We start from the raw sequence: 12,675 nt of genomic DNA, 5'->3' as shown, positions 1-12,675 counted from the left end.
GACTCATGATGAGAAAGTGAAACCTCTTTTGGGAAAAAGAGTGAAAAAAGAGCTGGGTAAAGAAATGTTAGTGGTTAGGGTTGCATTGCATTGTGACATTGTTGAACCCAAGCATGAGAAAATTACAGATATTGAGTTGGAGTGGGGGCAGGAGAGAAAGTTAAGTCAAGTCAGAGAATCAAAGGAAGAGAGAGACAAAGATAGCCAGACGCTGAACTGTGCTTTGGGCATGTGTTGGCTCTGTCTGTCTGCTCCAATCACCCTGGTTTGGTAGGAAGCCAGCCCTCAGAGACCTTTAGCATGTGTGCTAACATTTCTACAGGGGGATTGGCACACATTATTAGAATCAGCAAGTGTGAGGGCTTGATGCAAAAACCAGTCTGTGTTTACCAATTCCAATCCTCCACATATTTCATGTTTCTTAAATGAGCAGTAGCTGCTCTAGCCATAGGCTGCTTATTTAAACAAGACACTGGTTCTTATAGTTTTAATCAGGGTTGCTTCTTAGTTCAGTTTGTTCAATTTTGATTGTTCAACTTTCTTTTCTATGGAACAATTCATTCTTGGTGCTACATGTTCCCTACAGTCATCTCCCGATGTTTGCCTTCTCTCACATCATGTACCACACATCTTAACCCAACCAGAAACTCTGCATCTATACATGGTCTAACTTTCTGTTTCATTTTTTCACATCCATCCAGATTGGTTCATTCTTCATGATCAACCTGTGCCTGGTGGTCATCGCCACCCAGTTCTCAGAGACCAAACAGCGGGAACACCAGCTGATGCAGGAGCAAAGGGCGCAGTGCTTGTCCTCCTCCACCCTGGCCAGCATGGCTGAGCCGGGAGATTGCTACGAGGAGATCTTCCAGTTGGTCTGCCACGTCCTCCGCAAGGCTAAGAGGAGATCGGCAGCTCTCTACTACACGCTGAGGGGCAAGCCCCCGCCAGCTGGTGGAGGTAGAAGCAACCGGCGTGGTGGAGGCAATGTGAACGGAGAGCGGCATCATTCCAGGCACCCGAGATGTGAGTAGGAGAGCCTCAGCGACATCTGACTACATCTTATTTATTTAACGTTTGATACATGACATGAAGGCCAAGGTCTGACTAAAAGTTTGGCTGCATTTTAATGAATAAGAGTTTGGGGTTGTTTATTATAGTTTATGTTATTCAGTTCAAAATGCATTTCCACATTTTGTACCAATTCCAAACACTGGCAAACCTGTTTATTTTACATTGCAAAAAAACTCACCTTTTTCTGAATAAGTTCTGACGTAGGGAACATTTAACTCACATGACTGATCAGCTGTTTCTGTGCTGAGAGAAGAAGAAGAAGCGGTTTCTGCTGTCGGTGTCTTCCCAGATGTATTTTGAAGATCTCCATTTCTTTCTGTCTAGCAGATGACTAAGGAAACCGGTTTTGTTTCTTCTTTGAGATTCATTGGTGGCTGGCAAACAACTGGTCTTGTCTTGCAGCCATTCGTAACATAGACTGTACCGCCATCTAATTTGCATTTTTCTCAATTTCACCTCTGAGTGCCTCAAAGTCACTTGACAATTCAATGGAAACAGCTAAAGTCTCTATATTCTTTCTGGTCTCGTTTCTGCACCTGTGTAGCATCCCATTGTCCGCACCAGAACAAGCCAGACCACACTTCTCAGCCACTGGCCAACTCCATCAGTCTGACTGTCCCTCAGAATCCAGAGGACTGCCCCATATGTGCATTATCACTGAAAGAGGGGGCGAGGGCTGCGGGAGACTTGGCCAACGGGGAGGAAGATGATGAGGATGCAGTGAAAGAGACGGGCAAGGAGGAGAACCATCTAGAGGAGAGGGGGGATGGAGAGAAAAAGAGGAAGAGGTCTTGCTTTGGGCACTGTAGAGACATTTGGAATGGAATGAGGAGGAAACTTTGGGGCATCGTGGAGAGCAAATACTTCAGCAGGGGCATTATGATCGCTATTCTCATCAACACCATCAGCATGGGCATCGAGCATCATAACCAGGTAAGATGATATAATCAGTGATGTCACATAAGCATCATTACAGGATTAGTTTTTAAATTTGCCCCTTAATTTTCTTTTGTTTCTTACTTATAATCCTTACTTAGAAATAAGCTTCTTACTTCTTACGCCCTTCAATCTGACTGACTTCATGTCATGTTAATGTTCCCATTCATGCTGATTCATTCTAATCACTGTTCATTCTGTCTAAACCTGGTGTTTCTGCACAGTTGCATATAAAGATTAGGTGACACTAATGTTATTAGTGTTGGTGTTTACTTATTGTAGAATAAGATTCCAGTGGTGGCCGCGTAGGTTTGTTATTGACTCATCTGTTCAAAACATTTCCAAACATTTAAAGATAAAAAGTCAAAATGTATTGAAAATAGATCGATATGATTTCCAAAATTCACAACGTGGTTTTATCTATCAAACTATTCAGTTCCAATTCATTTTTTTTTGGCATTTAGACTTTCAAAAACTTTCAAGAAGAATTTGTTTGGCTTTCAGTATTCCATCATTTTTATACTAACATTGACTGTAGAAAGAAAGAAGAAACCACCGTTTGAATCAGGGATATCTATCAAAGAAAGTTTATTTCATTAAAAAAGTGAATACACTCTTTTGACCTGATGAGTCATTTTATTCAAACCCGAGGATTTTGTTTGAGGATTTCTTTTCCCCCTAGGGTGATGACATCCTAAAATATGATGACAGGCGTTTAAAGGTTCAATCGAAACCCTCAATAGAAGCTTCAGATATAAAAAGTGACATCCTGTGCAGCCCAACTATCGTGTCAAAAGAAGCATGTTAGTGAAATAATTTCTCATTCCCCTCTCACTCCCACAAATCACAGAGGCCTCAGCAGACAAACCGCCACCATCACTGCTAATGAAGCATTGCTGCTAGAAATATCATAATAGCAGATGACACTGAGAGGGATGAGTGGGTGGGTGTGGAGCATCGCTGTCATGCAGTTTCCTGACAGAGGTGTAAACATTTAGCCTTGCGGTAGCCATAACTGAGCTGGCTTTTAACATTGGCCCGGCTCTTCAGAAGCTGCCGAGGCAGGTGTCCCAGAGCGAGAGAGGGAGAAGCCTGCCAAGAGCGCACATTCATGCATGCATACAAACAAATGTAAGCGTGCACACACATCATACCCATGCATTTGTGTCCAGTGTGCGCATGCACTGACAAAAACACATGCAGGTTCATAAAGTCACAAGCTATTATGCATAAAACAACTGATCCTTATTTCCTAATTTCTGCTTCTCAGCTCATACCATTCTGTTTTTCTCTCGTATTCCCTCCCTTGTTAATTTTACTTCCATCTCTCTCCCGTTATTTTCTGCATAAATCCCTCCATGCACCTTCCCTTTGCACGTTCCTTCCCCCACCAGCTCCTTTGGTCCTTGCCGTCTTCCTTCCTTCCGTTCTCCCCGCCTTACCCCAATTGTCTCATCTACTCTCTGACTGTCTTTTACCTCCCTCAGTTTCACCCTCTGTCTCCCCGCTTCTCTCTCTCTCTCTCTCTCGCTCTCTCTCATCCACCCACTCACACTTTGACAGCGTACAGAATAGTTGCCTTCTCTCATCTCTGAAGACTCTAAAAATAAACGAGGGTTGTGGGGGGAAGGAAGAGACGGAGACGAGCGAGAGGGGAAGAACGAGGCAGACGCCGGTTACACAGCAGTTTTCAGCTCAATTCCCTGCGTGATTCTGTGCGCGAGCGAGTGTGTGCGCGTGTCGCAGTAGGCATGTATGCAGAAGCACACGTGCACATTTGCATGCACACACACACACACACACACACACTTCGTCTGTCTGTCTGTCTCCTGGGTGTTTCTCCCTCAACAGTTTCCACAGGCTGACACAGAAGCAGTGATACAAGTTCGCGTTTTTTGCTCTGCAGTAGAAAAAGTCTTACCTCATGCAATCTTGTTCTAAAACAGGAACTCTGCAAGTGATGTGCTTCTCTCCAAAAAATGACTAACCTCAGGGCTGCCTTACTTGCACAACACCCTGCTTAAGGGGAGATGTTGACATCAAGTGTGTGGTGTCAAATAAAAAATAAATATGACTCTCTTTCGGTGTGGTCTGAGAAATTTTGAGAGCGATCTTTGACCATCAAAGATTTCTTCCTCAGATTTATGTTGGACTGCATTCATGTGATGTGTGTGCTTGTGTGTGTGTGCATAAACCATCACAGAAGAATTCAGACTTGGAAGCTGTAGCTGAAAGGATAAAATGCGAAATTGCATTCGGGAGATGGGAAATTAGTGAACAGGTCGAGAGAGCAAGGAGAGGGGGGGAGCGATGGTATTTTGTCTGAGTTTAACTGTGATGTCAAGCGCTGTGATGGTTCTGTCGATAGCAATAAATCTCATATCCTGTGTTTGCACTTATGACTATTGAGTGAGTTCTGGACTGAGCTCAAGGTTAGAGCTAACTGCCGAAGGGGTAGATCGTGTTTGTGTCTGTGCTTCTTTGTACAGTTATCCCTACCTCCCAATACATCCAGCTAGATTGGTTTCGGAGTTCCCCCAGCAGGTAGTACGAATCTTCTCACGAATGAAACATTAATGGTTTCCTCCTCACCCGAGCTCGGTTAACTAGCTTAGTTAGCTAGCCGGTCTTCCGTGAGCAGGTAGACATTTCCTTCTGCGCAGCGACATGGTATATCTTGAGTAACTGGGTCATGATTTCTGGAAAGAGACATCGCTTTTGAGTTTTTTCAGTGAATCTTTCTGCCGTTTTGAGCACCACAAGTCAAGTGCTATCTGACTTCCATTATATGCAAGAGAAGGCAGAAAGATGCTGAGGGAGTATTGTCATCATTGAAACCACTCTGTAGTCTGTCCATTAGTCTCAGTAGATGTTTTTCAGACTAAAGCACTGGTTTCAAAATTTTGCCCTGAGGAGTAGGCTGGTTATGGCCCTGTTTCCTTTCCCTCTATCCCTTTTATCATTCTTACTCTTTCTCACCTTTAAACAAGTATTTTCCTCTCCTCTCCTCTCCTCTCCTCTCCTCTCCTCTCCTCCATCATGTCCTCTTCTGTCCCTACACAGTCTCTCTGCTCTTTTTCCCTCTCCTTCTCTTCTGCCATTCTCCCACCTCTGATCGACAGGAGGATATTGATTGGGAAGAGATGAGCCTGCCTGATAATGAGACTCAGAAAGAGAAAGAAAAAGGGATGGAGAACAAGGGGGGATGGAGAAAAAGCGGATTAGAAGAGGGGGAGGGCCGAGAGTTTGTTTTTCTCTGACATGGTTTGCTAACTTTGGCAGGGCTAGCTGGCTATTTCTCCACTGGCTTTGAAAGTGAAATTCACAGGGGGTATCAGAGAAAAGCATCTGATCCATATCGCGCACAACCCACATTCACTCACACACACGCACGGACACACACACACACACACACACACACACACACACGTACACACACAAAATACACTTTCATGAAGCGAGTCGTATGTGCACACGCACATACAAATGGTAATAAACCTGGGATTGACGTGTGTGTATGTGTGTGTGCACGGTTGGTGCATGCATGTGTTCTCTTGCCAATTCCAGATAACATGCTCTCCAATTCAGCCAGTGTTTGACACCATGTGCTACACAGACACTCTCTCCATTCCCTTTGTCATCGTATTGTTGTTGATGTGATGTTTGCTGAGTTTTCCTTTATAATCTCGCAGCTTGTGCTAAAAAACACAATTGTCCCCCTGTTTTCCAGCCTCCTCCCCTCCTCTCTGTCTGTTGCCTATCTCAGATAAGGTGTATGTGTTAATTTTGTTTGCCAGGTGAGAGAAAATTCTCTTTTCAAGTGACTGACAGCTTGAGTGACAGCCTTTTCAACAAAGGCAGAGAAATGCGATGCGCACACGGTTGTTTTCTTCACAGCGGCTTCGTCATCTTTTGTTGCGGTGGCAATGATTGCAAAGCAGTGGTTTAATATCAACTTGTGTTTTTATCTCTTTGTCTGTAGCTGCCTCTCAGTCTTTCACTGCTCTGTTTTTTAACTTGGGAGGCTTGTAACTTGAACCATTGTATCTTTTTCCTACCGCTCTGTGTTCCTCCACTTCCACGTCTTACTTACTATTTCATTATGCATTTCTGTTTCTGTCAAACCCTCTACACTCTCACCTGCCTCCACCCAGCCTGATGAGTTGACCAACGTCCTGGAGATCTGCAACATCGTCTTCACCAGCATGTTCACCCTGGAGATGATCCTAAAGCTGACTGCTTTTGGCTTCTTTGAGTACCTGAGGAACCCCTACAATATCTTCGACGGCATTATTGTCATCATCAGGTCTGCAGGTTTACTGAACTAGCCTGTCTCTGCAGCCCCTCACACCTGTAGTCTATCCCTGAAATGTTCTGGAGCATATTCTGTATATTCATGTGTGAATGGGAGCACGGGATGATATTTATATGATAAAGTAACATTTCGTGGAAAATGTTGGAATGGCTTGGTTGTGAATGAAAGTGGCAAAAGACGCTCTCACGTGGAGCCAGCGAAACTTTTCAATTACAAGACTCCAAACTATTTGCTGAGATGCATGGAGCATTTTCATGATAAGGTCATCATCCATGGCATGTTCCTTTTAATGGATTGAACGCGTGGCTGCAAAAAATAAAAAATAAAAAGTAGGGTGTGGTGACCCACAATATAGAGACATTCACCAAAGACTGTGGCTCACGTTAAGATGGGAGCTCAGAGGGGAGAGAAGGGAATTCTGGGAAGTTAGCTTTAACCTGTGTTACCTGTGAGGTAAGCTGTTGTTTTGAAGTGGGAGTGAAACAGACTCAACCTGAGTTCACCTCTCCGTCTCGTTTTTCCTGCACTCCCGCCGCCGTATGCTGGACGTTCCTTGTTCAGTCTATTCCAGCATTGCATTGCATGTGTGGAAAGGCACAAAATGTAGATGTTCGTGAAGATCACTAGCAGTGCCTGAAAGGTTACCCCAGTCCTGTAATTTACTGGGAACTATGTGTGAAAGAGGTTTTTGTCAGTAAGCTGTGTCTTATAAATGGAATTAAAATAATTAAAAAAGATGACTTAACACTAGTGAATCCAGAGCCTGAAAGTCGCGGCTTTAAACCAATCCACTGGAAAAAATAAATAGAGCTTTTCTCCAAACATGTAGATACAAAATACTGTACATCTAATGGTGTTAAGATAGCCTGACACCATTCAGATTTTCTATCTTTTGGATGGAGCTTTGTATTTAATGAAACTAGTTATTTTATGTGACAGATATTAATATAGGAGCTGTCCAGCAGCATGGGGATAAAATGTGTGACACGCAGCAGTATTCCTTATCACACTCGTATGGATTATATATGGCCATAGACAGTGTAGTAGTATTTTGTTATTCTTATGGACCAACTTATCCTCTTATCTGATGTTTTTTGATCTGGTGTTTCCCTCCTTTTTGATGATTAATGTTTATTTTTAAAATCTTCCTCTCCCTACATTCCCCGATTATAAAAATACACGTTTTATAATCACGAACCCAGGGGAAGGATAGTTGATTGTTGATCTCATCCACAGATCAAATACTGACGCTTTAGGTTAGCAGCTCAGGTTAGATGTCAGTATCAGAAAACCTGGGAAACAGACTCAACAGTCAACTATCTTCCTCCTGGAAGTTACATTTGTTGCTTTGATTTCTCCACATCTTCCAGCTACTCACTGTGCCTCTGTCTCTCTCCATTAAACACAAACATCCACCTGTTGCAACCCCTAACCCAGTGTGTGTGAGATCATCGGCCAGGCAGACGGCGGCCTGTCAGTGCTGAGGACCTTCAGACTGCTGAGGGTCATTAAGCTGGTGAGGTTTATGCCTGCTCTGAGGCGGCAGCTGGTGGTGCTGATGAAGACAATGGACAACGTGGCCACTTTCTGTATGCTGCTCATGCTCTTCATTTTCATCTTCAGGTAACGGAGGGGCACAGGGGCATCTATTAATGTGAAATATGGCTGAGAAAGGAAATTAGCTTGACACAGAGAGGGCATGAAAGTGTGAGTAAGAATGTGTGGAGAAGGAGAACAGAGATTGTGGTGTGTACTGTAGGTGCGATATGCACATACTGTGTGTCTTTGACAGCCTAAGACAGGTTGTTTTGTTATCACTTCAAATCTTCAAAGCTGAGGTGGAATATCAGCAGATTAAGACAAAATATAGGACTTGAGCGTGGTGCAGACAACCATAGCCAAAGGCGTGAACATAGTTTGTGCAAAATAATAGGATTAGCCTCCAATTATTGGACCTCTACCCCATTTTTGCCCAAACAGTGTCTCAGTTGTTTCAAGGCTTTTCTCTTTAAACCCGCTTCCTTCTCCAGCAGTATGTCTGCCAGGAAAGTTACGAGCAGCTTAACTTGTTTATCTGTCTGTCAGCAGTATATTCAACATTAAACTTCTGAATTTCCACTCAATTAGGCGGATAGGCCTTAGGCTGAAGAACAATCATGACAATAAACCATTACTATTAGAGCAGAGGGACTTATCATAAATCCTGTAAAAATTGTTGGTGGTACACCATCTTCATAACAGTAAAGACTCAAACTACGAGGTCAAATGTAAAATGTAGTAACTAATGAAAAGGGTGAGTTGTCCTAATGGTTTTCTGAATTATTCTCTAAATTGCATGTAATTATTAAAGATTAAAGACAAATGTAAAAAAGACAATGTCGAAAGTGAATATTTTAATTTGGATGCTGAAAAGTGTGTAATATAATCACACACACATACACGCACACACCAACTCTATAAGCCTATACCTGCTTGCCTCTTTATGCGGCATGTGTGTTTGTGACTTCCTACGTGTGCTTATGCGTACCTGTCAGCCAGCTTCTCCCCCCCCACAGCACAGCACTCAAGCATAAATGTGCCAGGACAGACACGTGGCATCAGAGCTTTTAGCCAGCTAATGCTAGCCTGAGCGAGTGGCTTTTGGCCTATACATCTAGCCAGTGTAGCTTTTAGTGAGCAGTTAATGTACAGCCCCACTCAGCTGAGACATAAACTTTTAAAACCCCTCGATTAATTGCTCTAAAGAAAGCAGCGATGAATGAGTATATGAACGGCATTAATGGGCGGTCAGAGTCTTGTGACACCAGCAAGGGGCAGGAAGAAGGACAGAGAGTGAAAGAGAACAAAGAGAGCTTAAAATTAAGCAGAAATAATAATTGTTATATATGTTTGTATTGGCAGACAAATGAATATGAAAATTATGAACCTACCTCTAACCCTTAATTCTAAACATTGTCTGTAGGTGTCACAAACACAGAGCCCATGGCATACTTTACATACTTACTTCCTCAAACGACGTACTGTGAATGCAATATTTTCTTATTGCAAGACAGCATGTGTGGCTGAATTATTGGAGACGTCCCTTCTTGTGTTGCAGTATCCTGGGGATGCACATCTTTGGTTGCAAGTTCAGTCTGAAGACAGAGGCCGGAGACACAGTGCCCGACAGGAAGAACTTTGACTCCCTTCTCTGGGCCATCGTCACTGTCTTTCAGGTATGAATAGTTTTCACACACTTTCAGCATTTAGTTTTCACAACCTTAGTAAATATGCTTATTACGTGTACCTGTGTGTTACTATATGTGTGTTCCTGCTCCCCCCTATGTGTATTGTTCTGTAGATTTTGACTCAGGAGGACTGGAACATGGTGTTGTACAATGGCATGGCGTCCACCACGCCCTGTGCTGCGCTCTACTTCGTAGCTCTTATGACCTTTGGAAACTACGTGCTCTTCAATTTACTGGTCGCTATCTTGGTGGAGGGTTTCCAAGCTGAGGTATGACATCTGGGTTTAGGGTGTTGGACCATCTTTACTTGGCAAAAGACAAATAAACAAAACCAGATTAAATGTTTCTATTCAAATTATCTTGACATTGATCTTTATTTTAACCCTTTAACTCTTGAACTCTGCTTTTTATTCTTCCTTTCTTCACCTTCTGTCATGTGTCCTCTTCCTTGCGGCGCCTCCCATCCCTCTCCTCTTCTTCTTTCTGTGTCTCTCTCACTTGTATCTATGTATTTTCTGCCACTCTCCCACTGTACCTGATACAGGGTGATGCAAACCGCTCCTACTCGGATGATGACAGGTCTTCCTGTAATTTTGAGGAGAATGATAAGCAGAAAGACTCTCTACACCTCTCAGGTATTCAGTGCCTGTAGGAGCTCTACAGCATGTTTTGTTTAATAAAGATTGTTTTTCTTCTTTATGTGACCATTTCATCCTTGAGTTTGGAGCACTGCATTGAAAATCTGTTCAAATTGTGTGATCAGAAATCCTTTCACTTAAAAAGGTATTTCTTCAATTATTTAATCATTTCCATACAAACAGCCTGACTTTGTTGTCTGAATTATAACAGAATTTAAAACATACAAAACTGTTCGTGGATTTATTATCTCACACCATCCGTCTACTTCAGTCTGAATGCCAAAAGTTGCACCCTCGTAAATCTGCTCTAAGGCCATCTAGCCATTCATCACACCATGCTTTGTTCTCTTGTTTCTCCTCCATTTCCCACAACAAACAGCGGCAAACATCTTTTCTCCAGTCTGTGTTGAAAAAGCTGCACAGACTTTAAATAATGCACACCTGATGCCACTTCTCCATCCACTCCTCTCCCCTCTTCTCCTTGTAGGCATAAAACAAAGGTGAACTCACCAAGAGGCGACCAAAGCGTCATTCAGTATAGAGCAGGACTGAGTTGCCAGTGTTGGGTCAGATTGCCTTGAAATGTCGTCAGTTACTGAATATAAATTTATTGTGTATACTATACGTAGGAGGCTGTTTCTTTTATGTAAGTTCATGTTGCTGTTTTTGAATCAAACAACACGTAGAGAACTCTGCTCTTGTAACACAAGTCGAGCACAAACTCCAAATGTTCATCATAAAAAAATATTAAAAATAAAGTACTGAATAAAGTATAACTTTGTTTTAGTGCCATAATGCACAACCAGGCTCTGGTGTTTCAACTCAGGCTGTAAGACTCCTCATTTCATCCTCAGCTCTCCATCATAAAAAAAAAAAATGATGATAGGCATTAAGAATAACTTTAATAATTATACAGAAATAACCAGTCTTTTCACTGATGGTCCTGTTTGCTTATGTAGGTCACATAGAGACATCAGTTTAAATTAAGACAGCAAGTTAAAAGTTCCTTGTGGTACGTTGAATCACCGTTAACAAAACTTACTTGCAGAACATATTCAGCATATTGACATCCATAAAAAAAAAGTTTAATGTTTTTACACTTGTATTAACATGTATTAACAAATGTAATCTGGGTTATTGTAGCAACTTTTTGTAATCTAATTATGTAATACCAATTACAGTACATGTAGTTCCACACCACCCAATCCTGTTAGCAGCACATCAGGGGAGTTTCTCAGGATGTCTGATCACAGTTCTCCTGAGCCCAAATTTGCCTTTCAAATGTCAGCTTACCTGGAAAAGAAGAAAGCACATTTGCAATGTTAATAGTTCCTCGAGACCTTTTCCACGAAAAGATATGTTAGAGAATGGACAAACCACTGGCAGATAGTCCTCTCTTTCACCATTATGAGCTCCTCTCAGGCACCTGGAAGGTGATTTAGGGTAAATTAAACCTTCCTCTGCCTCTCTGAGCTCGCCCTAACAACATTTTAGGACATTATGTTGTAAAGTGATATAGAGTACCGAGTTCTGTTTACGGGGAAGCAACAGAATAGAATTAACTAAAGTAGGGGAGGACTTGTTTAATGCTGTCTTATCCTTCTCCCTCCACTTTTCACCACTCGTTCCTTTCCTCCATCCCTTTCTCTCCACTCCTTCTTTCCTACAGACCCAAAGATCTGCACACTAACCCCGAATGGGCACCTGGATCTGGCCCCTCTGCCCCCTGGTCTGTATCCAGGAGAGAGGTTGACCTTTGCTCTTGGCTCCAGAAAAAACAGCGTTATTTCTCTTGGCAGGGCAGAGCAGAGGGCTCTGGTAAGTGAAAATGACTGTAATTAGAGAAGCTGAGAAAGACGCACATACTCTACATACGTAGCTGCTGTTAGTTCTTGATTGACTGACCATTTATTATGTTTTGATATAACAGTGCGAAAGTAATTATAAGTAATTATAGGTCTTTTTTTTATTTTTTATTCAAGTCTTCAAAGATTGAGGTTTTACATGCCTGATGGTTCATTCAGACCAAATCAGGCACTGTGGTGATTAGGGCAGGGGTTGTGCCGCAGTGTGGGGGGACACAACAGGGAGAGTATCATCGATTGGCCTGTGATCTCGGCTTCCGGCTCCTGGCTTGGGAGCAACAACTCAACCAGAGATGCTTTCACCATCTGGAACAAGTTTGCAGAGTACTTCTCCTCCCCTGTTGGTGCAGTCTCCTGGCAGCGTGATGTTGTTTGAGGCACCAAGCAACATTGTTGAAACTCACAGCATGTCTTTTTTGGGCCTATATGACAGTATCTGTTTCACCCTGACAGCGAAAATGTCATGTCAACCAGCACTCAAATAAAACATTAAAAAACTTCCATTATAAGTACGATGGTAGTTAGCTATATTACTTATATATAAAACGTCAAAGACACATTTGACTATATATTTGACATGGACAAAACAGCAGCTTAAAAAAACAAACAGTAAGAATTAA

The 12,675-nt window shown here is 42.5% G+C and overlaps 1 protein-coding gene across 9 annotated transcripts in view; it reads left to right on the top strand.

The window, feature by feature from the left end:
* LOC311267304 (voltage-dependent T-type calcium channel subunit alpha-1I-like) overlaps nucleotides 1-12,675 on the top strand; it is a 170,389-nt gene that overhangs the window by 109,183 nt on the left and 48,531 nt on the right. For all 9 annotated transcript variants that reach the window (XM_084370313.1, XM_084370312.1, XM_084370311.1 and 6 more), the window contains 8 exons: nucleotides 702-1,026; nucleotides 1,619-2,007; nucleotides 6,165-6,316; nucleotides 7,763-7,948; nucleotides 9,423-9,540; nucleotides 9,666-9,821; nucleotides 10,097-10,187; nucleotides 11,860-12,008. In XM_084370313.1, coding sequence (XP_084226439.1) covers nucleotides 702-1,026; nucleotides 1,619-2,007; nucleotides 6,165-6,316; nucleotides 7,763-7,948; nucleotides 9,423-9,540; nucleotides 9,666-9,821; nucleotides 10,097-10,187; nucleotides 11,860-12,008 — 1,566 coding nt within the window. The remainder of the gene's footprint in view (nucleotides 1-701; nucleotides 1,027-1,618; nucleotides 2,008-6,164; nucleotides 6,317-7,762; nucleotides 7,949-9,422; nucleotides 9,541-9,665; nucleotides 9,822-10,096; nucleotides 10,188-11,859; nucleotides 12,009-12,675) is intronic.

Source organism: Pagrus pagrus (genome assembly GCF_965226575.1).
Source record: "Pagrus pagrus genome assembly, chromosome: 13".
Taxonomy (NCBI): domain Eukaryota; kingdom Metazoa; phylum Chordata; class Actinopteri; order Spariformes; family Sparidae; genus Pagrus; species Pagrus pagrus.
This window is presented reverse-complemented; position numbering and strand designations above follow the sequence as displayed.